The 22376-nt window shown below is 45.2% G+C and overlaps 3 protein-coding genes across 8 annotated transcripts; all 3 read left to right on the top strand.

Annotated features, from left to right (window-relative positions):
- Positions 1 to 1092: 1092 nt before the first annotated feature.
- Positions 1093 to 5110, top strand: Slc10a3 (solute carrier family 10 member 3). Of its 2 annotated transcripts, none has more exons than XM_013125865.3 (2): positions 1093 to 1172; positions 3341 to 5110. In XM_013125865.3, exons 1-2 carry the CDS (start codon positions 1095 to 1097, stop codon positions 4910 to 4912), a joined length of 1650 nt encoding a protein of 549 aa, XP_012981319.1. In that variant the 5' UTR covers positions 1093 to 1094; the 3' UTR covers positions 4913 to 5110. The 2 variants fall into 2 exon arrangements, with proteins under 2 accessions (XP_012981319.1, XP_040600732.1); XM_040744798.1 differs by lacking the exon at positions 1093 to 1172 and adding an exon at positions 1241 to 1515.
- Positions 5111 to 5231: 121 nt separating this feature from the next.
- Positions 5232 to 10230, top strand: Ubl4a (ubiquitin like 4A). 5 transcript variants are annotated; one of them, XM_013125890.3, is made up of 5 exons: positions 5756 to 5904; positions 6066 to 6171; positions 6423 to 6631; positions 6748 to 6822; positions 8771 to 10230. In XM_013125890.3, exons 1-5 carry the CDS (start codon positions 5857 to 5859, stop codon positions 8879 to 8881), a joined length of 549 nt encoding a protein of 182 aa, XP_012981344.1. In that variant the 5' UTR covers positions 5756 to 5856; the 3' UTR covers positions 8882 to 10230. The 5 variants fall into 5 exon arrangements, with proteins under 5 accessions (XP_040600733.1, XP_040600735.1, XP_040600734.1 ...); XM_040744799.1 differs by lacking the exon at positions 6066 to 6171 and having other exon boundaries at positions 5232 to 5904; XM_040744801.1 differs by lacking the exon at positions 6066 to 6171 and having other exon boundaries at positions 5232 to 5904; positions 7499 to 10230.
- A 6473-nt stretch (positions 10231 to 16703) lies between these two features.
- Lage3 (L antigen family member 3) lies at positions 16704 to 18073 on the top strand. The gene is made up of 3 exons (XM_005086904.4): positions 16704 to 16955; positions 17288 to 17416; positions 17742 to 18073. The coding sequence occupies exons 1-3, from the start codon at positions 16720 to 16722 to the stop codon at positions 17854 to 17856; spliced, it is 480 nt and encodes a 159-aa protein (XP_005086961.2). The 5' UTR covers positions 16704 to 16719; the 3' UTR covers positions 17857 to 18073.
- Positions 18074 to 22376: the final 4303 nt, after the last annotated feature.

Raw genomic sequence — 22376 nt, 5'->3', positions numbered from 1 at the left:
CAAAAAAAAAAAATTTACGGTCTCAGATTTACAGGTGATTTCAATGTCCGGATGACAGCATAAGATGCCCTGTAGCTGGAGTTACATGCCAGGTGTGGGTACTGTCCTCTGCAAGAGCAGTACATGCTCTTAATCACTAAACCATCTCTCTCTCTCTCTCTCTCTCTCTCTCTCTCTCTCTCTCTCTCTCTCTCTCTCTCTCTCTCTCTCTCTCCCTCCCTCCCTCTCTCCATCTGCCAGATATATATTTAACGAATTATTTATTATTGTCTCTCTATCTGCCAGATAAATATATATTTAACAAATTATTTATTATTGTTGTTATTATTAGTATGTAGTAGTTTGGCCAACAGGGTTTTTTTGTGTAATCCTGGAAATCACTCTGTAGACCCGGCTGGTCTCGAAGTCACAGAGATCCGCCTGTGTGCACCACCACAAATGGCAAAGTCTCATTTTTTTAAAAAAGAAAAAAAACAAACAATATTAAAATAAATAAGTTTACTTTTTACGCTTGAAAGACAGAAGCATGTGTGGCAGTAACAGAACCACTTGCATACAAATCACCTTTCTTTTTCAAGATTTATTTTTATTTTATGTGTATGAGTGCTTGCCTGCACGTTAGTATGTGCACCACATGCATCCAGTATGGGCAGAGGCCAAAAGAATGCTATCAAATCCCCTGGAACTGTAGTTATAGGCGGTCGTGAACTGCTAAGTGGGTGATGGGAAATCGAACAAAAGTTCTCTGCAAAAGTTGTGAGATCTGTTAACCACCGAGCCATCTCTTTAAGCCCCACATCACCTATAATTCAATACTTGTTTACTGTCTTGTGGCATCCTATCTACACCTTCCCACAACCTACTTTTTCCCCCCAGGAGGTAACCACACAACAAAGTATTTATTTCTAGGCACGCCAAAAGAGCGGACTCAGGAAGTCAGGTCTCACGTGGTAGGGCCAGCTCGTCGCTCCCAGAAACGTCACATCCTGTGGGAACCTGACACATGCCTTCCAGAGATAAGGGCCTCTGCGAGAGGGCGGAGTCCTAGCACGCGGGTGGGGCCTTGATGGGGCGGAGCCTGTGGGGGCGGGACGATGCCCGGGCGGGCCGCGCTTTCCTGCAGCAGCCGGCCCCGCGGCCGCTGGTGCGGAGCTCTGTGGCTGCAGAAGCAGGTGAGAGACTTTAACTGGGAAGGGGAGGACGGGAGGTGACTTATGGCTCCGTCCGCGGTCTGCGATTACCCGCTCAGTCCAGGCCCAGAGTGAGGCCTTGCGGGTGCGGGAGTGACGTGAAGGCTCTCCTGAACCCAAGACTGACCGCGGGGTTATGAGCCCATCCTGACTTCTCCAACCACTTAACAACCTTCTGACTTCCAGGTGCGGAGGAGACCTGGTCATCACTGCCAGATATCATAACCCCTTACACTTCGATGCTGTGGGAAAAAAATTTTACCTTAACTCTTCAACTCTTCTTCAGCAAAAGGTGTAGGATAGGGGCCAAATCCCTCTTGCAGGAGTGAGTGACTCAGATCCACCAGTCCTACTGGAAGGATGGGGTATGGGTGGATGGCCCTTAACCTCTCCCTTAACTGGTTCACACCACTCTGATGCCTACATCTTTCCCTCTCTACTTGACTTGTTACCCAATTTCGGTTTCCCTGCTTCCCTCTTCATCGGTGAGACACAAGGCTGAACCAGGGTCCCCAGGGTAAGCACCCAAACTCTAAGTCAGCAAAGGCCATATAGATTGAGTTAGGTCTAGGGCCAAAGACTGGTCAGGGTCCAGATAGCTTAAAGGTACCTGGCAAGCCATAATATAAAACCTGCTGTGTCCACTGCCAGCTAGTTGCTCCAGTTCTAGCAGATGATGATACTACTCAGTTGACAAATGGAAGGAGGCAGACCCCTTCTTTCACCCCAGGTTACTCCACCCTTAGAAATACTCAGGTTCCACTATAAGTTTAAAATTCTGGTAGGTGGCTCACACTTTTATCCCAACATTTGGGAGGCAGAAGCAGGTAAATCTCCGAATTCCAGCCCAGTCTAAATGGTGAATTCCAGGCCAGCTAAGGCTATACAGTGAGGCCCCATCTCAACAACAAAAAGTCTCTGGTAGGGATGAATGTGATAGCATATACCTTTTAATTCCAGCACTAAGAGACAGTTTAAGGCCAGCCTAGTCTACATAGTGAGTTGCAGGCCATCCAGGGCTACATAACAGAGAACCTGTCTCAAACAAAAGACTCTGGAAGGGGAAGGTATGCCAGAAGACTCTTAAGCAGAGGTTTTTGGATGTAGTAGCAACTTTAAGAGCTCAAATTATGAGACTGGAGAGCTCTGACAAGAAAAGGTTGCCCAGTGGATATCTAACCTACTCCCACTATAACTTCCTTGAGAAATAGGGATGTGCTTCCCACAAGGACTCCCATATCATTAGTGTAGGGCAGGTGGGACAGGACATGAGGCCACAGCAATGGTTTACCCAATTCCATGTCAGTAGCAGGCATCATCCCCTGCAGACTTTGGTTCAGTAAGTCACATACTGCCCATGTCACTTTATCACCACTTTGTTGCTGGCAAATGGCATTCAGACTTCTCTATTCTGTTCTTTAAAGACCTGGATCTGACCCAAGACAATGTTCCCATCAGCATCCTTTTTTCCTTCATTTTTTTCTGTGTAGTCCTGGGACCCAATTGTAGTCCAGAGATCTGCCTGCCTCTGTCTCCTGAGTGCTGAGATTTAAAGTGTACACCATCATTACCAGCTCCTATCAGCACCCTTTGTTCTCATCTGACTAGTATCCTTGTTTCGCCCCCAGGAAGCCATTTTTATTTGATTAGCTTTGTTTGGAAACAGAGTATCGAATCCTCCAGCTGCCCTGGAAGTAACTATGTAACTGAGGGATGATCTTAGATTCCTATTTTTCTTGCTTCTACCTCCCAAGTGCTAGGATGACATCAGTGAGCCAAGATACCTAGCCCCTCCAGGAAACAACTTAGTTCATTCTTACAGTGCTGTCAAGGCATCTTGAAACCAGTGTGAAATGGACAGGGTTAGAGATTGCTCTCCTACAACCATTAGTACTTGTACTTAGTAAGGTCACCAGAGTAGTCAAGTCCAGAGAATTGGCAGGCTTGAGTGGGGCTTTCTATATGTAGGTGACTCTCTTGAGGGCTGAGAAGCTTGAGGCAGCTGTCCTGGAAGAAGAGATTGCTGAATGACATTCAAATATCAGCACTATCCCCAAACTAGAAGTAAAATGTTCTCTGACAGCCCCATGCTCCTGAGCTTGCAGTTTCTCCTCTTCATTAGCCATTTTCTTTGCCCCTTCTCTTTTCAGGGAAAGCCCTGCTATCAAGAAAGACAATACAGGACTAGGACCTTCCCATGGACCCTTCTCAGGACATTCCAACAGCACAAGCAAGGGTGTTCCCCTAAGACACAAGGAGTCTATGAACACTATCCTTTGAAAAGTGCCATGGTGGTCAGGAGAAGCAAAGGTAGCTCCAAGCAGTTGCCTGGCCTGAGAGGACAGGGTGGTTGTACAGGTTTCCTAGGTATGTTCAGAACTGCCTTGCTTCTCATAAGCCTGCCATGGGGGGCCCAAGTGATGGCCAGTGCCAACCTCAGCACTGCTCTGGGCCACACTGTGCCACTGACAGGTGGTCACTATTTGAGCATTGGGGATGACTCAGTGACAGAGTTTGAGTTCCCTGAAAAGAGTGAGGGTATCATTGTGATCTCTAGTCAGTTCTCGGGACAGACCAATGGAACAGGTCCCAGCCCTACACTGAGGGTTATATCCCTGGACACAGAGGTGCTGACCATCAAGAATGTAAGTGCCATAACCTGGGGCAGTGGGGGTGGCTTCGTGGTGAACATCCACTCAGGTCTGGCTGGGCTGGCCCCACTCCACCTCCAGCTCATGGACCTCCATGAGACCCCACCTTTGCTGATTGAAGAACGGAGAGATTTCTGCATCAGGGTGTCACCTGCTGAAGACATCCCTTCTACCCTCAACCCCAACTTGGGCCACTTCTCAGAGAACCCAATCCTCTACCTTCTGCTGCCTCTTATCTTTGTCAACAAGTGTTCATTTGGATGCAAAGTGGAACTTGAAGTTTTGAAGGAGCTCCTACAGAGCCCCCAACCCATGCTGTTGGGCCTCTTGGGCCAGTTTCTGGTCATGCCCTTGTATGCTTTCCTGATGGCCAAAGTCTTCATGCTACCCAAGGCCTTAGCTCTGGGCCTCATCATTACCTGCTCATCACCTGGCGGTGGGGGGAGCTACCTCTTCAGTCTCCTCCTTGGAGGAGATGTCACCCTAGCCATCTCCATGACTTTCATCTCAACAGTAGCTGCTACAGGTTTCTTGCCGCTTTCATCAGCCATCTACGGCCGCCTTCTCAGCATCCATGAAACTCTCCACGTGCCCATCTCCAAGATACTGGGGACCCTGCTGTTCATCGCCATCCCCATAGCAGCAGGTGTGGTGATCAAGTCTAAGCTTCCCAAGTTCTCAGAACTGCTGCTACAGGTCATCAAGCCCTTCAGTTTTGTACTTCTCCTGGGTGGCCTATTCCTGGCCTACCACATGGGGGTCTTCATCTTAGTGGGAGTCAGGTTACCCATTGTACTGGTGGGCTTCACAGTGCCCCTGGTTGGCCTCTTGGTGGGCTACAGCCTGGCCACGTGCCTGAAGCTGCCAGTGACCCAGCGGCGGACAGTCAGCATTGAGGTAGGGGTACAAAACAGCCTGCTAGCCTTAGCTATGCTGCAGCTGTCTCTGCGCCGCCTTCAAGCAGACTATGCCTCTCAGGCCCCCTTCATTGTGGCACTGAGTGGTACCTCCGAGATGCTGGTTTTGGTTATTGGCCAGTTCATCTACAGCAGCTTGTTTCCTGTTCCATGAGGACCCTAGATCAAGTTTTATAACCCCAGCCCCATACTCCATCCACTGTCCCCACAGTTCTGTACCAAAGGCCTTTAGTTCTCATGCACTATGCACTCAGACAAATCCAGGCTTTTTTTTTTTTACTTTTTTCCAGTTTTCAGTGCCAAAGAGGCCATGCTGAGTTAGAAATATATTTCAATAAAAGACAAAAAGCAAGCTCGGGTCCCTTCTAGTCGTTGTCCCTTGGAGACTATGGATGGGGATAGGAAGAATGTGTCTGGGCTGATATGGGCCAGGATGGTAAACACGCTTCTTGCCCCTGCACAGAGCCTACTCTCTCCTCCCTCTGTTTTGCACATGGTAGACAAGATTTGCAAAGGCTTTTCTCTATCAGTCCTACCCTACAGGGCAGGCCTCTGTTCTATAATGAGTGAAGAGACAGAGGCCTGGGTCCATTATTTTGGAGTGTCAGCCAGGATGTTTTTGCAGCTAGACTAGAAAAGAAGTAGAAAGTCATTGGACTATGGCAGGTAGGACTGGACCATTTCTGTATCTGAGAGACACTACCACGTATTTGCACTGATGTGATCCACCAGCAGGGTAGGAATTAACGCAGGCCAGGCCTTGCATGAGGCTGACATCCTGGTCCGTCCTTTCAAGCCACAGCTCCCAGGTGAAGCAAGCCTTGTGCCACAGATTCCTTGCTTCTATCCCAGTGGGGGAGGGGAGTCCCCCCACTTCCCTGCACTATAGCCGCTGGAGGCTTGTGGGCCCAGGGCCATGGATGCCACCCCAAACACAGGCAGGCGCTAAGGCCTGGAGGCGGGACTGGGCGGGAGCCACGCGGCGGGCGCGCCCCTTTCACGGCTTCCGGCGGCGGCGGGCGGTTCCGGCGGCGCGCGCCCGGGGCGGCGGCGCGCGGCAGCGGACTGTTGGGGTTTGCTTTGGTCCTTGTGGGCACCATGCAGCTGACCGTGAAGGCGCTCCAGGGCCGGGAGTGCAGCCTACAGGTAAGGTCACCCTGCAGGCTGCTACACTCACACACTGCTGCCGCTGGGGCCTTTGGCGGGGTGGGGGAGGCCAGGAGAGCTAACCTCAGGAGGGGACACTAGGGCTTCGTCGCCCAGGGAATTCGGGCTAAGCCCTTGCCTCTCCACCTCGGCCGGATCAGGTGCCGGAGGACGAGCTAGTGTCTACGCTGAAGCACCTGGTCTCGGATAAGCTGAACGTCCCAGTGCGCCAGCAACGTCTGCTGTTCAAGGGCAAGGCCCTAACAGGTAACCAGGGAAAGGAGTCATCCAGGGACCCCCCCCACACACAGAGGAAGTTGGAAGTTGGGGGACGGGATGTACAGGCCAGTGTAATGAATTAGGGCACTGGCTGCCACTGGATCTTGGAAAAGTAGCTGAGCCGCGACCACCGCATAGCCAGATGCTGCAGTGTTTCACTGTAGCTGTCCGTGGCAGGATTGCTCTCTGGCCACCCCCACAGCAGTGAGGAAGGAACCCCACCAATCTCTCTTTGGCAGATGATAAACGACTGTCAGATTACAACATTGGGCCCAATTCTAAACTCAACCTAGTCGTTAAACCTTTGGAGAAGGTGCTACTGGAAGAAGGGTCTGCCCACAGACTGGTCGACTCCCCACCCCCACCCCTCTGGCAGTTGATCTCCAAAGTCCTGGCCCGTCACTTCAGTGTAGCAGATGCCAGCAGGGTCCTGGAACAACTACAGAGGGTGAGAAGAATAATGCTGGACCTCCAATCTTAATGCTTCTAGCCCCAGCCCCCACCTATTACAGCATACCCCTTCCCGCTTGCACTTCCTGAACCCACCTGGTCTTCTTTTCTCAGGATTATGACAGATCTCTGAGCCGCCTAACACTGGATGACATCGAACGTTTGGCCAGCCGCTTTCTACACCCTGAAGTAACTGAGTCTATGGAAAAAGGGTTCTCCAAATAGCATTTCTGGGAGTGTGGGGGGGGGGGGGGGAATCCCAGGTCAGGCCACAGCTGCATGTTGCATTAAATGTGTTCTCATGTCGCAGTTTGGCTCATAGTGATAATAATAGCTGGTATGTACCCAGCTCTTGCTAGGTGCTAGGCACTACTCATAAATACTTGGCCTGAATTCTCTTCTGCCTTCCACAGGACAGTTGAGGCTGCACTGTAGAAACACCTAGCAATGGCTTGGGACAGCCAGAGTCCAAGGCTAGCCAGCTGTAGAAGTGCCTCTGTAGGAGAAAGAGTGTGCTGTTTTGAGGGATTGGCCTTACCATTCCCATTTGGCCCACTCAGCATACACACTCAAATGACTCCCTCAGGAAGCTGCTAGTCCCTGTCACCTGTCCTCTAGTGTGTCTGGCATAGCCCTTGGCAAATCTCCATAGGAAGCCAAGTGGTAGCCATCCAGGGCCCCTCTGCTGCTGCAGCCTGTGTGCTCTTGATGAATGACAAGGTCAGGGACTGGAAGATCAGAAAGATACCCAAACTCCGTTGTATGACTTGAGTCAAGTTTCTGTGCCACTTTGGTTCCCTACCATTAAGTCTGTTCAGTGACGGCCACTCCTCTGACCTGAATAAGTTTCCTTCCCCCTTTCCAGGCTTAAGGTGGGAGTCTGCTGTCACCACCTGCAGTTCTACCTTGTGTTCAGTAAGCAAACTGAAGCCAAAAGTGAAGTGATAGCCAAGCATGGGCCACAGATGGAATATCCTGGGCCTTCGTGACATAGCTCTTCTTGGGGGGACCCTATCTGCTTGGCTCCTCCTGGAAGTTAGTCTCATCCATGAGGGAAAGCAGGTGACTCCGCAAGGCAGTGTCACAACTAGGACTCTGCCTTGGTCTCCTCACCCAGAGTTCTCCCACAGCATGAGATGGATGCTTCCTCTGCCACCTGTGTACAGGGGCTTTCAGTTTGTACACCTTCATTGCTTAAGACGAAACTCAGGGTGCTGAGGAGGAGATAGAAATGTAAGCTGAATACAGTGTTTCTTCTTTTAACTGAACCATGCCTGGGTGCTAAAGGTCATGTAAGTACTAGCTCCTTTGAGGAGGACCCCTGGGAAGCAGTTGAGGCTGGAAGATAACCACCTGCAGGACACTACTGGCTCTCCACCCTTGCCAAGGAAACCACTCTGAATGTTGTCGGGGCTACACTGGCCTTTCTTGCCCAGGGGCCTCCTGCATGGGCCTTGGACCTTGTAGGACAATATTGAGTTCCCATAATGGAATGATAAACTCAAGTGAGGCCTGAGGGGATGAGCAGCTGATAGGCCTTGCTCTTCCCTGAGACCTGGGGTACCACATCAGGGACCTGCTTGTGAGCACATATATGGACTGGCAGCTCAGATAATAAGCTTACCAGTGTCCTTGTTCACTTTGAGTCAGGGAATGTATTTGGAAAATTAAATAACACTGAAGGTGCATGTGAGACTTTTTACCAAGATGAACTGAATTAATAAGCTAGGCTGCTTTTGGTTTCAAATAATTGATTTAACAACACAGGAAACTTACTGGCTTACAAAAATGAAAAACCCAGGAGTACTGGCAGTGGATGAACAATTTCACCAAATATCCAGCTTTTTTCCTGCCTCCCTCTAAATTCTCCAGGATCTGCTTCATCCTCATCACTACTTCCAAGGATCAAAGGGTGGCTGCCTGCAGCTTCATCAAAACCCTTCATTCGCTGCCAGTGAGGAGCACTTTCTCTCTGTAGCATAGCTTCTGTCTCAGATGCCCCAGCAAATAAATGCTGTCTTATTGGTCAGAACTGAATCCTGTGTAATCACTGGGGCTGGGCATATGGAAAAAGGAGCTGTTGATTATCGGTTAACACCTACTCAACTAGTCTTGATTTGCTTTCCTGGGCACATAGGAGCTGTACCAAGAAAGAAAAGTAAATGGATGTCTTGGTGGATGCAGATGGCAACTCTCCACTACAGGAAACATCTCAACCAGAAAGAGTATGACACCTTGGAGATATTAAAGGAGAAAGGGACGAGGACTCAGACAAGGAGTATTTTCTGGGACTTGTATCCAATGGCATTTAAAGTTTCTAAAAGCAGAAGAAACAAACCATAGATATGTTCATAAGTCTCTTGAGCCAATGCCTCTCAATTCAGGGTGCCAGAAGCCTGCGAGATCCTCACTTTGGCCAAAGATGAGACAGTGTTTAGATGAGTTTATGGGACAATTGGTATGTGTTGCAGTGTAGCTACCTATAGAGCAAGAAACTAAATAGAGGGTTCTTCAAGAATTGGGCTATGGCTGAAGCAAAACTCAAAAGTGCAGGAAGGAGTCATGAAAGGGATCCTATGATATCTGATTGCCTTGGAATGTTAGGGTAACTGTATGTGGGAGGTCAGGGACAGGAGAGATGAGATTGGACATGGAGATGAGTGAAGTTAATATGAATTGGGGGTCTGTAATGGAAACGCTGAAACAGGAAAGCAAGAAGTGGACTCCTTTTGATGATCAGTTATTGTATTGTTAATGAACCTTTTCTTTGCAGAGCACTTTTCTCATTTCATTCTCATCTGATTGCCAAATGTAGGAAGTGGATGAGGAACAACTTGAATCCAGGCCTAGCTCATGTAAACATACTGCTATACCCAGGAATGTTCTGTAGACAGACTCCTAGACACTGGAAGGATGATTGAGGTAACTGCCCAGAGAAAGGGGCTAAAAAAGAAAGGAGAGATCTCAGCCTCAGGAAACCAGCTTCACTAACAAGAGAGGAGTTTAGAAGGGAGCAGAGGCAAAGGCCTGGGCAAGAGGTGGTGTCAAGTGCAAGTCAAGGACAGGTCTGCAGAAGGGAGAAACCATCAGTGCTGCCACTACATGAAGAAGGTGGAGCCTCTCTCTGAAGTTCTTAATATGTAGGTTATTACCACTGTATAATAGGCCAAAGAGTCCTCAAGAACCTGTTATTCCACAAGATGTGTGTACAAAGGAATGGAGACAAATAGGTTTCAAACCTGGGACAAATGGCTGAGATGGCTATTTAACATCAAAGCTGACCTGGCCTCCAGGTTCTTTCAGCATCCTTCAGTCCCTACCTTTTACCAGGCCATCCTGGCTGACATACCTGGCCCTCTACCCTGAACTCTCCAGCCCAGGGTGCTGGGCTGCTCTTCTGTACCTAATCCAACCATTTTGGTGATTCATGCTCTTTGTACATTTGAGCCTCCTAGCTACTGCACCTGGTTCTCCTACCTTTCCCTCACCACTCTCCTCACAGGGTTCAAGGGTATGTTCACTCAGGACTCTCCCAGATGTACCTGCCTGTGACTATGCTCTCTCACATATCTACAATAAACTTTCTCCTCCACCATACCTAGGAGCTGTCATGTTCATTTCCTTTCATTTTATTTCTTTTTTCATTCAGTGTTAAGTCTTGGGGTGCTCTGTTAGGGAAGGATGGCAGATAAGAGGAGGGAAGACAAGAGGTGACAAATGATGCTGGGATGAAAATTAGGAGGGGGGCCATAAGAGGAAGCTGGGAACTCATTGAAAATAGAGTGACCACAGGATGCAGATCCTGAATTTGGTATGGCTTTCCATACAACAACAGACTCTAAAATCTAAGGACCCTCATCAGTGATTGGAACATTTGCCATAGGCACTGTGCCCTGCTGAACCACATGTACATCCAAGTGACAGTAATCTAGTCACTGCTCCCTGGCCAATAAAAGTTCCTGACTCTTAGACTCTCAGACTGGGGCCTTGGTCCTAGGTATGTGATGTGATCACAATCACAGCAGGAAATAGCAGAAATGAAGGGCCCAGCTCAGGTGGCCTCCCAAAAAGAGAAATGTTCTGGGAGCTGGGATGTGATGTTTGGTGAGCTAACAGGAGGGCAGATTCAGGAGCTCAGCATTTATGGTGAGGCTTATGGAGTTGGATATTTACAGGGGATAGATGACTTAATGAGAGTTTTGGATATGAACTTGTGATTTTTTCCATGTTAACATTGACATGGCAAAATAACAAAAGAACAGTCCCCAAACATTACATTTAGAATAGTTTGAACATCTTTCATCCAATTGAACCTTTTGGAAAAGAGCCATGAAAGTTTGAGACATTCCCTCATGCCTCCTCCCTGTTACAGCTTTGTTCTAGCACCACAATATACTCTAGGCCCACCTTGTATACTTTCTTGGCCTTGACTAAGGATCAGCCTTTTACTGGAGAATGGTATTTGTCTGTTTGTTTATTGAATGGTAATTAGAAACCAAGATCTGTGTGAAGGATGTGCTCACTGTGAGTGAAGTATCACTATTTCTAGACCCCTTTAATAGGCAAACCTTAGAATATATATATATATATATATATATATATATACCCATATATAAAGAAATCACAAGTTCATGCTGAAACTTTCAAGCATAATCTTGTGTTACAGTTCTTTCACACCTTCTCTCATTCCACAATGAAAATTCTAGTTTCTGACAGCATCAATATATTTACTCATTTGTTCTACCAGATAAAGTCTATCTTAACATATACCCAAAATAGCTTCACACTCACCTCATCCAGACCATTATCTACATTAAATATGCTAATAAGAAAGCCAGTTATCTTTGTCCTTAGAATATATGCCACAAGAGAGTATAATAGAGCTGTACTTAAAGAGCACTGAATTAGCTGGGTGTTGTGGTGCATACATGTAGTCCCAGCTAATCAAGTGACTAAAGTGGAAGGGTCACCTCAACTCAGGACATAGAGACAAACTTATCCAACAGTGTTTATGCGTGTTTGATTTCCACTCCACTTCCTTGTTTCATGAGTCAGGGAGACTACCAAGCACTCTATATAGCCCAAGCTTGCCTCAAACTCATGGAAGTCCTCCTGTTTCAGCCTCTCAAGTACTTGGATCTCAGGCATGGTACCATACCCAGTTTTGGTTTATCTGCTTATTTTGGGTATTTTGGGTGGTAATAGTGATTGTCCTCAGGGACTTGTACACTCTTAGGAAAGAATTAAAACAATGAGATATATCCACAGCTTTTTCTCCCGTTTTAAAATTAATGTTAAAAGCCAGGTGTGGTGGTGCATTCCTTTAATCGCAGCATTCAGGAGGCAGAGACAGGTGTCCCTCTGTGAGTTTGAGGCCAGTTTGGTCTACATAGTTCCAGGACAGCTAGGGCTATATAGACAGACTCTGTCTCAAAAACAAACAAAACAAAAAATAAAATTAAGTAATCTTTTACATTACCTTACAAAGTAATTGATTTTATCATAGCATCTTCATTTTTTAAACTTGTTTCTTTTTTATTCTTCCCTTTTATTGAAAATAAAATCTTTTCTCATACAATATATCCTGATTACAGTTTCTCTTCCATCTACTCTTCCCAGTTCCTCCACACCTCTCCTCCCATCCGGATCTACTCCCTTTCTGTCTTTTATTAGAAAAGAACAGACTTCTAAGAGAAAATAACGAAACATAACCAAATAAAATAAAACAAGATAAACCAACATAATGAAAAGAGCTCCAAGAGAAGGCACAAAAATCAAAGACCCGGCCTGGAGAGATGGCTCAAAGGTTAAGAGCACTGGATGCTCTTCCAAAGGTCCTGAGTTCAATTCCCAGCAACCATATGGTGGCTCACAACCATCTATAATGAGATCTGGTGCCCTCCTCTGGTGTTCAGACATACATGCAGGCAGAATACCATATATATAATAAATAAGTAAAATTTAAAAAAAATCAAAGACCCACTTGTTATCACACAAGCCCCATAAAAATACTAAACTGAAAGTTATAATATACATACAGAGAGGACCTGGTGCAGACCAATGTAGGCCCTGTCATTGCTGCTTCAATCTCTGAGTTTATATGAGTTTTGCTCAGTTGATTTAGAGGGACTTGTTTTCTTGGTGCCCTCTGGTTCTTAGACTCTTTCCACCTGCTCTTCCTCAGGGTTCCATGAGCTCTGAGGGGAGAGATTTGATGGACGATCTTTTTGATGTGTTCTTGCATTCAGTTTGTAAGTGTTTTATTGAGTATTTTTGCATGTATGTTTATAACAGAAACCAGCCTGTAATTCTCTTTCTTTGCTGGATCTTTATGTTGTTTGGATATCAGGGTAACTATGAGCTCATAAAATGAATTGAGCGGTGTTCTTTGTTTTGGTTTTGTGGAATGATTTGAAGAATATTGGAGTTAACTCCTCTTTGAAAGTCTGCTAGAATTCTGCACTAAAACTGTCTGGGCCTTGGCTTTTTTTTTTTAACTGGGAGTCTTTTAATGACTACTTCTATTTCACTAAAGGTTATAGGTATGTTGAAATTGCTTATCTGATCTTGATTTAACTTTCGTAATGTAACAGGGCCCCCGGCCTTAGTAGGCCCTGAGACCTTAGCACAACTAACTTCCATGATGGAAGTGCCATTCAGGATGTAAAATTCAGCTTGTAGAAAGCTAAACCTGAGCCGGGCGGTGGTGGCGCACGCCTTTAATCCCAGCACTCGGGAGGCAGAGGCAGGCGGATCTCTGTGAGTTCGAGGCTGGGCTGGACCGATAGCCTCCAAAACAATACAGAGAAACCCTGTCTCGAAAAACCAAAAAAAAAAAAAAAAAGAAAGCTAAACCTGACAATGTAAAGTCCTAGTCTTATAAAAGCTGCTAATTGTATCATAAAATGTTTAAAAAATACAAGTTAAGGGCTGGAGAGATGGCTCAGAGGTTAAGAGCACTGACTGCTCTTCCAGAGGTCCTGAGTTCAATTCCCAGCAACCACATGGTGGCTCACAACCATCTACAATTCAATCTGGTGCCCTCTTCTGACATGTAGCAATAACACTGTATATGTAATAAATAAATAAATGTTTAAAAAAATACAAGTTAAACCGGGCAGTGGTGTTGCACGCCTTTAATCCCAACACTTGGGAGGCAGAGGCAGGCAGATCTCTGTGAGTTTGAGGCTGGGCTGGACTGACAGCCTCCAAAACAATACAGAGAAACCCAGTCTCTTAAAACCAAAAAAAAAAAATACAAGTTAATAGCCATCCTTATAAATGACTAATTTTGTTGATTGTAGTCATTTTAAATATTAATATAATTAATTACAGGCACAAATCTTACTTAATCCCCTGTATATGTTTTCAAAACTTGAGATCAAAACATGTGACTGAAAACAAAGTTGTCTTTTCAGATTTACCTAGGCAACCCTCTAATACTTCCGAGATTTGTAGAATATAGCATTTAAAATGTCAATTTCAAAGCTTATAATATCAGATAGAGACTCCCAGATCCTGACAGTGACCCAATGTCTCCAAAGAAGTTTATGGGGCACCCTGGTTCCTGAACCTAGATTATGACGACACTGACCAGGGGGCAAGATGCCCCAATACAACCTAAGGGTGTGAGTACATATAAGTTTCAAGGATATAAAAATAATTTAAAATATAAAAAGGATTTTAAACTGTTTTCCCCTTCTATGACATAAAAGTTCAGAGCTTAAGCTTTAATAAAGTTCTGATAAGCTGATAGAGCAGTGACTACCTGCTGTTCAGTCACAAGCTCAAGAATTTGGATTTATTTTGGTTGTCATCTAAGTATAAACCTAAAGGGCTTCTCATCAGGCCAAAGGTATCTCTGTCCAATCTATATCTGGCCCTCACTGGACAGAAGAAAAATGTACAAAACTGGAGCCCTTTTAACCTGTGAGAAATGGATCCAAGCTTTATGACTTTTTGATTCTCTGAAGCTTATATGAACTTTATTTTACAAGAGGGCATAAAAAGTTTTAGATATATTAACATTACCAATCTGTATTGAAATCCACATTGCAGAAAAAACAGATGCCTGGGTATTTTCCTCCATTTCGTTAAGAAAATTTTTCGCCGGGCGTTGGTGGCGCATGCCTTTAATCCCAGCACTTGGGAGGCAGAGGTAGGCAGATCTCTGTGAGTTCGAGACCAGCCTGGTCTACAGAGCTAGTTCCAGGACAGCCTCCAAAACAATACAGAGAAACCCTGTCTCGAAAAACTAAAAAACAAAAAAAAAAAACACAAAAAAAAGAAAATTTTTCATTTCATCTTTAAAGGCCTCAATCATCCTCATAAAGTTTGGTTTTTTTTTTGTTTTTCTTTTTAAGATTTTATTTATTTATTATGAATACAACATCCTGCCTCTACATATGTCTGCACGCCAGGAGAGGGCACCAGATCTCATTACAGATGGTTGTGAGCCACCATGTGGTTGCTGGGAATTGAACTCAGGACCTCTGGAAGAGCAGTCAGTACTCTTAACCACTGAGCCATCTCTCCAGCCCCTTGTTTTTGTTTTTCAAGACAGGGTTTCTCTGTAGCTTTGGAGGCTGTCCTGGAACTCACTTTGTAGACCAGGCTGGCCTCAAACTCACAGAGATCCGCCTGCCTCTGCCTCCGGAGTGCTGGGATTAAAGATAAAGTTATTTTTAGCTCATTTTCTTCTACTTCATCTGTGTTGGGATGTTCAGGTCTTGCCTTATTGCTCTTTATATTGTTGAGTGTGTTCCTACCTTGTTGTCTACGCATCTCTTCCTCTAATCACTATAGGTAGAGCTTGTCCTTCAGGGGGTCTCTCTTTCTCCAATTAGTATAGTTAGGGTCTGTGGCTCCCTTGATCACTCCTTCAGGCACAAGTAGAGCAGAGTTTCTGGTGAACGCTCCTCCTGGTGGCAGTGGGTCCAATGCTCAGGTGGTCATCCTTGATGTGCAGGTGGGGCTACAGCTCTGGTGGACGCTCCTCCCATTGGAGGTGTAGATGAGGCTGAGTGGGTTATCTCCCACTGAGAAATAGCAGAGGATGCTGGCTGGCACACAGGTGCTCTTTCCCAGAGGAACTTTTCTTTAAAGATTTTATGTATTTATTATGAATATAACATCCTGCTTCCATGTATGCCTGCAGGCCAGGAGAGGGCACCAGATCTCATTATGGATGGTTGTGAGCCACCATGTGGTTGCTGGGAATTGAACTCAGAACCTCTGGAAGATCAATTAGTGCTCTTAACCTCTGAGACATCTCTCCAGCCCCCAGAGGAACTTTTTGCTGTAGTTTCTGGAAACTACTGCTGGAAATCACTGTTATTGCTTCACCCAGTGATGGTTCCTCACTCCTTGGGCTGAGGCTAGTGTCTCCCTCTGACACTGCTCCTGGCTCTGAGGTTCATGGGTCCCTTGATGCTTCTCTGGGCCTGAAGCTTGGGCATCTCACTGACACTGCTTCCGGGCACTGATGCTGCTCCCAGTTCTGATGCCCTTGGCTCCCTTGACTCTGCTCCAGGCCTGAAGCTCCTACCTTCCTCTGACCCTGCTTCTGGGCTGGGATTTGGTCGTTCCCCCCCCCCCCCCCCAGTTGAGAATCACTATCCTAAATGCTGGGATTTCAAGTAGGCAACACCACACCAGGCCAGTTTTTTATTAATAGTATTTTGTGGCTTTTGCTTTGTTTTACTTTATTTTGGAGTAAATATCACCTTAGATCATTTGTTTCTTTTTTTCTGTGACAGGGTGGCTCTGTAGACGAGGCTGGCCTCGAACTCACAGAGATTAGCCTACCACTGCCTCCCGGGTGCTGGGACTAAAGACGTGAGCCACCACTGTCCGGCTCCTTAGATACCTTTTAAGAAACTGAAGGGAAACCTGGACGTGGTATGGCACTTTGGAGGTTAAGGCAGACCAGATAAATCTCTTAGAGATCCTGGCAGATGCCTCCAGGTGGGGACTGACCCAATTTAGCAACTTTGTCGCCTGCCCTTTCGCGCAGGTTCATGTGGGATTGGCAGCCTGAGCGAGGGCGGAGCTTCCGGAGGATAAGGCGGGCTCCGGGCCGTAGTAATGGCGGAGGGTGGGTTGGAGGGTGGAGCAGCGGTAGACATGCCGGCAGCACACAGTTTAGGTCACACTGCAGATGGCGCCGATTCTCCGACCAGCTGCTGCTGTCCCGGTGATGCAGGCATAGTGTCACTTGTTCCCAGTGGAGCTCACCCTGCTGCACGAGCACCGGAAGTCTCCGGTTCGAGCAAAAGCACCATTCCTTTAACCCAAAGGCCGGGAATCCGACATCATAGATTGTATCCTACCGGACAGGAACAACTGGGCCACCTTATGGATGCTTCAGGAGGGGAAAGGGGTCCTCTGGAGGCGGGGGTTGGGGGTGGGGAGGAGCCGTCAGGCGGAGGGGAGCAGGGGGATCCTCAGATTGATTCTTTTAACCACGGAAGGTCTGGGCATGAGATAATAACGGGGGAGGGGGACCGGGACTGAAGGGTGGAGGGAAATGGGCAGGAATTGCCCAAACAATGTGCAAGATGTAGTCTGGGGAGCTTAGACCAGATGAGATTGTTTTAGAGGGCCAAGTAGGCAAAATTGATTCAACATGGTGCCTTTCCTGAATCTCCACCAGCGCCCTTACAGTGCCTTTCCCAACCTCTTTGGAGGCAGAAATAGCCTGTGGGTCCCTAGCTCCTGATGCCGAACCGCACCGAGGACTGTTGGGGAAAGAGCTTAAAGTGAACGGCTGCATACTGGAGGTGTAAGTGCTGAAAGAGTCTGGCATGCTGGGTAGGTGGCTGGACTATTCTCTACCCAAGACTGCACTTCCTTAGAGACACCACACTAGGTTGACTTCTAAAGAGACTCTTGGTGCACTGGATCAGTCTTTATCTGCAGAATATGGTACAGTGGGTGCCTGAGGGGAGATCCACAAAGGGTAGGAGCCAGGAGGCAGAGGCAGACAGATTTCTGTGAATTCCAGGCCAGCCAGGGCTACATCGTTAGTTTTCTCTTTCCAAAATAAATAAGGAAAGAAGGATAAGAATTACCATTTTGAACTTAACATTCTTTTTCCTCACTCTTAGACACTGGATCTCAGAAGACTCTCGACTCCTCCGAATTTCCATCATGAACTTTCTTGACCAGCTTTCCCTAGTGGTGAACACCATACGGCGATTTGGGCCCCCAGTTTCTCGTTAAGCCTGGCTGGGAAAAAGGACTCAGGTCTGACCTTTTGTCCATACTCTCCTAAGCAGTACAATTTTCTGGAAAAGATTCTAGAAATAGTACCTGCTACTTAAATGTGGGGCCTAATATTTTTTGCCTGCTTGGTCCTCAGGCACTTAGGGGCCACTTGTTTAATCTGGTGTTTAAATGTTTGTTGCTGAAGAAAATAAAGCTGTGCTTCTAATCTGTATTTGAGTATTTTCAGCCTCAAGATTTTCTTTGACTTTTTCTTGTGTTGGAGGAGAGGTTCTGGAATTCAGGTATTTGTTAATATAAAATAAGAGTACTCATCTAATATTGTAAGGCCCTTGATTCAATCCCGAGCACTGGAAAACTATATTAGTAGAAAGTAGAGGAAGACAATTACAGAAATAGATGAAAATTAAAAACATATGCACCCTGTCATGCAGGGCTCACTACTGCCTTCACTTTGGGAAACTTTTGGTATTAGAATTTTATCAATATAATAATGTGTAGCAATATCATGAGTCCCCTCTTCTGAGGAGATATTGGCAGTTTATGGCTGCTGGGGAGAGGGAGTTGTTTTTCTTCAATAGTGTAACCACTGTTAAATTGCTCATAATTCTGTAAATAACCTTATACCCTTGACCATGCGAGCAACCCTAATTAAACTCAGTGAGGCACCAAGGAAAGACATGAAATTGGAGATGTAATTGTTAGGAAGAAGGGGTTATAAGCAGGATAAGAAAGGACAATATGGGATGAATATACTCAAAATATATACAGGATGTCATTATGTAGCCCTGGCAGTCCTGAGACTTGCTCTGTAGAGCACACACATACACTAAATAAGTATAATTTTTAAGTTTAATATTAATAATAAAAACCCAGAGACAAATATTGGGGTTCAAGCTGAAGACCAGAAAAGCAAAGCAGCCAGCAACTAGCTCTTACCTCTACCTCAGACCAAAATGGTAGATCCTGAATCCTCACTCCACCAAGCCTCAGACTGCAATCCCTAGGGTTCCTGTCTTCTCCTGCCTTATATTCCTCTCTGCACCCAGCCATATCACTACTGTCTCCACCTCCTTAGTGCTGGGGTTAAAGATGTGTCACTCCAAGTGCTGGGATCACCTTTGTGTGAGCTGTTTCTCTTTTAGACTGGATCAAGGGTGGCCTTGAACTAATAGAGATCTGTCTCCCTTTGTCTCTCTCCTGTTTGTCTCCTGAGTTCTGGGATTAAAGGTGTGTAAGTATTTTTTTTTTTACCTAAAGTGAATTTTGTCTCTTTCCAGTCAATTTGTTTTCTTTTTTGAGACAGGGTCTCATAGTTTAGGTTGGCCTCAAACTTCCCAGATGCTTATTTGTCTCTACCTCCACAGTACTGGGATCTTAGGCATTCACAATCAACCTTGGCTTATGCATAAAAAACCAATTTTTAAGCATTGTAGACTAGGCACATATGTGATGCAATTTAATATAATCATTGAACACTTAAAAATCTATTCATTCGCTGGGTGGTGCACACCTTTATTCCCAGCACTCGGGAGGCAGAGGCAGGCGGATCTCTGTGAGTTTGAGGCCGGGCTGGACTGACAGCCTCCAAAGCAATACAGAGAAACCCTGTCTCGTAAAAACCAAAAAAAAATCATTTCATTTACCTCAGTGGTGGTGGCACACACCTTTAATGCCAGCATTCGGGAGGCAGGCAGATCTCTGAGTTCTAGGCCAGCCTGGTCTACAGAGAAAATTCCAGGACAACCAGAGCTACAGAAAGTAACCCTGTCTTGAAAAACAAAAAAGTTTGAAAAATAGTTATTTTGGTTAGTTTATGAGCTATCAGTAAGATTTCTTTGAAAGTTGTTGATATAACCTAGTGAATTGCACTACTGAAAATGAGTCTCTACTCCGACAGATAGGTTTCCAAAATCCTTAGCACTGCTGATATTCTCCCCCCAAAAAACTTCGTTTATGTAACAAATAACCCAGAAACAGAGCTTAGATTTTATAGCTTCTCCACCTATCGAGGAAAAGTGCCTGACAACTGGCATTTGTGAGTTGACATCAACTCCCCATAAAACATATATCCTGAAACTTGGCTATACTCAGCCTAGTGGTTAATTTGTAGATTATGTGGTGATATCTTGTTTGTACAAATAAAGCTTGTCTGAAGATCAAAGCGTAGAGCTTGACTCTAGCTAACCATAAAAGCTCTATACAGGCAGACAGGAAGTGAGATGGCTGGGCAGAGAGAGGAATATAGGCAGGAGGAAACAGGAACTCAGTCTCTTTTCTGCTGGAAAGCTAAGAGGTAAAGGTGGCTTTGGCTTGCCTTCACTCTGATCTGTCAGCATTTTCCCCTTTATCTGACTCCAGGCTTTTATTATTAAGGCCTATTAGAACTTGTGTTACATATACCAAGTTCATCTCAGTCTTTTCCTGTCACTGTGGAAACTCCTTCCCAGAGCAATTAAAGCTCCTAATACCTATTGTAAGAAATCATACCGCTCTGGATGATAGAAAAAGCTACAGAACAGAGAAAAAAGGAGTCCAAGAAAAAAATCACAGAGTATACTGGCAAACTTCTATGAGCAGAGACCAAAATTAAAAGCCGGGTGGTGGTGGTGGTGCATGCCTTTAGTCCCAGCACTTGGGAGGCAGACACAAGCAGATCTCTGTGAGTTCAAGACCAGCCTGGTCTACAAGAGCTAGTTCCAGGACAGCCTCCAAAGCCACAGAGAAACCCTGCCTCAAAAAACCAAAAAAAGTATGAATAAATGATGTGTTTCATTGAAGGTCTGCTAGACACAAGTGTGGGCATAACAATTATATCAAAAATATCTTGTCATCCAAATTGGCCTCTTCAGGAGGTAAATGTTCAACTTTTAGGGATTGGAAGAGCTGTTAATAGGGTGATACAACCAATAGACTCTCTATAGTCTGGAATTCCTTTACCTTCTCTATTGCCTAAGGATGGCCTCTCATAGTTATTGATTTAAAAGATTGTTTCTTTAGTATACCATTACAAGAAAAGGACAGAGAAAAATTTGCCTTCACACTGCATATTTACAATAATTCTCAGTCCACTAAGAGATATCAGTGGAAGATTCTCCCACAGGAAATGTTAAATAGCCCCACCCTGTAACAATATTTTATGCGGCAGCCTTTAGAAATAACACATAAGTAATTTCTTCAATCTATAATATTCCATTACATGGATGACATTTTACTATCTTATTCAAATGTAGATAATTTAGAAAGAATGTTTGAAGAAGTAAAGAAAATTTTGCCTCGTTGGGGATTATAAATTCCTCCTGGAAAAATGCAAAGAGAAAATTCTATTAACTATTGTGTGTGTGTGTGTGTGTGTGTGTGTGTGTGTGTGTGTGTGTGTGTGTGTGTGTGTGTGACATCCAATCCCATGGGAGTCAGGCCCTCTAGTACAAGGTGATGATCAAATTGATCAGCTATTGATAGGAAATGTGCTAAAGGCCTCAGAATTTCATTAAAAACCCCATGTCAATAGCAAAGGTTTGAAAAAAGACTTTTCCATCACTTGGCAACAAGGCAAGGAAATTATAAGGAAATGTTCTACTTGTTCTTTATACAACCAAACTCCATGACCTACAGGAAGTAACCAAAAGGGTACTCAAAGCAATGAATATGGCAGATGGATGGGATTTTTGTTGTTGTTGGTTTTGTTTTTCGTTTTTCCAGACAGGGTTTCACTGTGGCTTTGGAGGCTGTCCTGGAACTAGCTCTTGTAGACCAGGCTGGTTTCGAACTCACAGAGATCCCCCTGCCTCTGCCTCCTGAGTGCTGGGATTAAAGACGTGCACCACCAATGCCTGGCCAGATGGATGTGTTTAATTTTGGGACACTTCTTTGAGTTTGGAAAAGGCTGATTTGGTAACTGCTAGAAGTTATGGCCATCATGGGTATACCTACAAAAATAAAGAAAGATAATGCTCCAGCATATATCTCTAAGAAAAACAGTTTTTGCTCATTATAGTATAAAGCATATTACAGGCATACCACACAATCCTACAGGGCAAGCAGTTATAGAAAGATCAAATCCAACTCTAAAGAATATGCTAAATTAACAGAAAGAGATGATAAAGACCCTGAGAAACAGATTGCATAGTGCTTTATTAACTTTGAATTTTCTGAATGCTAATGAAAAAAGGAACAACAGCTGCAGAAAGACACTAGCTAATGGAAAGAACTACAGAATAAAATCACCCAGTATAATTCAAAGATGTGTTGACAAACGAAAGGAAACCGGGACATGCATTACGTTGGGGAAGAAGTTTTGCTTTTGTTTCCACAGGTGAAGAAAATCTATGGATACCATCAAAATTAATAGAGATTCGATTTGAACAAGACACCTCTTAATTAGAAGAGATGATAGTTCATCAAGCAGCATGGCCGTTTAATCCAAACTATCCTATAAAACTAATGAATGCTTTTCATTTGATCAGATATAACTTGCCAAAGGAGAACCTCCCCAAAGATTTAGGGTTGGGGAAGGG

This window comes from Mesocricetus auratus, unplaced genomic scaffold, assembly GCF_017639785.1.
Source record: "Mesocricetus auratus isolate SY011 unplaced genomic scaffold, BCM_Maur_2.0 Super-Scaffold_100003, whole genome shotgun sequence".
NCBI classification, from domain to species: domain Eukaryota; kingdom Metazoa; phylum Chordata; class Mammalia; order Rodentia; family Cricetidae; genus Mesocricetus; species Mesocricetus auratus.
Note: the sequence above shows the minus strand (reverse complement) of the source record. Positions and strands in the feature narration are given on the sequence as shown.

Bases quoted from the DNA above. Each gene is read 5' to 3' on its own strand.
- Ubl4a (XM_040744799.1), top strand. From the start codon at position 5,523: ATGAGGCTGACATCCTGGTCCGTCCTTTCAAGCCACAGCTCCCAGGTG. The intron at 5,905-6,422 runs GTAAGGTCACCC...TCTCTTTGGCAG, and splicing joins GCCGGGAGTGCAGCCTACAG to ATGATAAACGACTGTCAGAT. The intron at 6,632-6,747 runs GTGAGAAGAATA...TTCTTTTCTCAG, and splicing joins TCCTGGAACAACTACAGAGG to GATTATGACAGATCTCTGAG.
- Lage3 (XM_005086904.4), top strand. From the start codon at position 16,720: ATGGCGGAGGGTGGGTTGGAGGGTGGAGCAGCGGTAGACATGCCGGCA. The intron at 16,956-17,287 runs GTATCCTACCGG...AATCTCCACCAG, and splicing joins GGAATCCGACATCATAGATT to CGCCCTTACAGTGCCTTTCC. The intron at 17,417-17,741 runs GTAAGTGCTGAA...CCTCACTCTTAG, and splicing joins AACGGCTGCATACTGGAGGT to ACACTGGATCTCAGAAGACT.
- Slc10a3 (XM_013125865.3), top strand. From the start codon at position 1,095: ATGCCCGGGCGGGCCGCGCTTTCCTGCAGCAGCCGGCCCCGCGGCCGC. The intron at 1,173-3,340 runs GTGAGAGACTTT...TTCTCTTTTCAG, and splicing joins CTCTGTGGCTGCAGAAGCAG to GGAAAGCCCTGCTATCAAGA.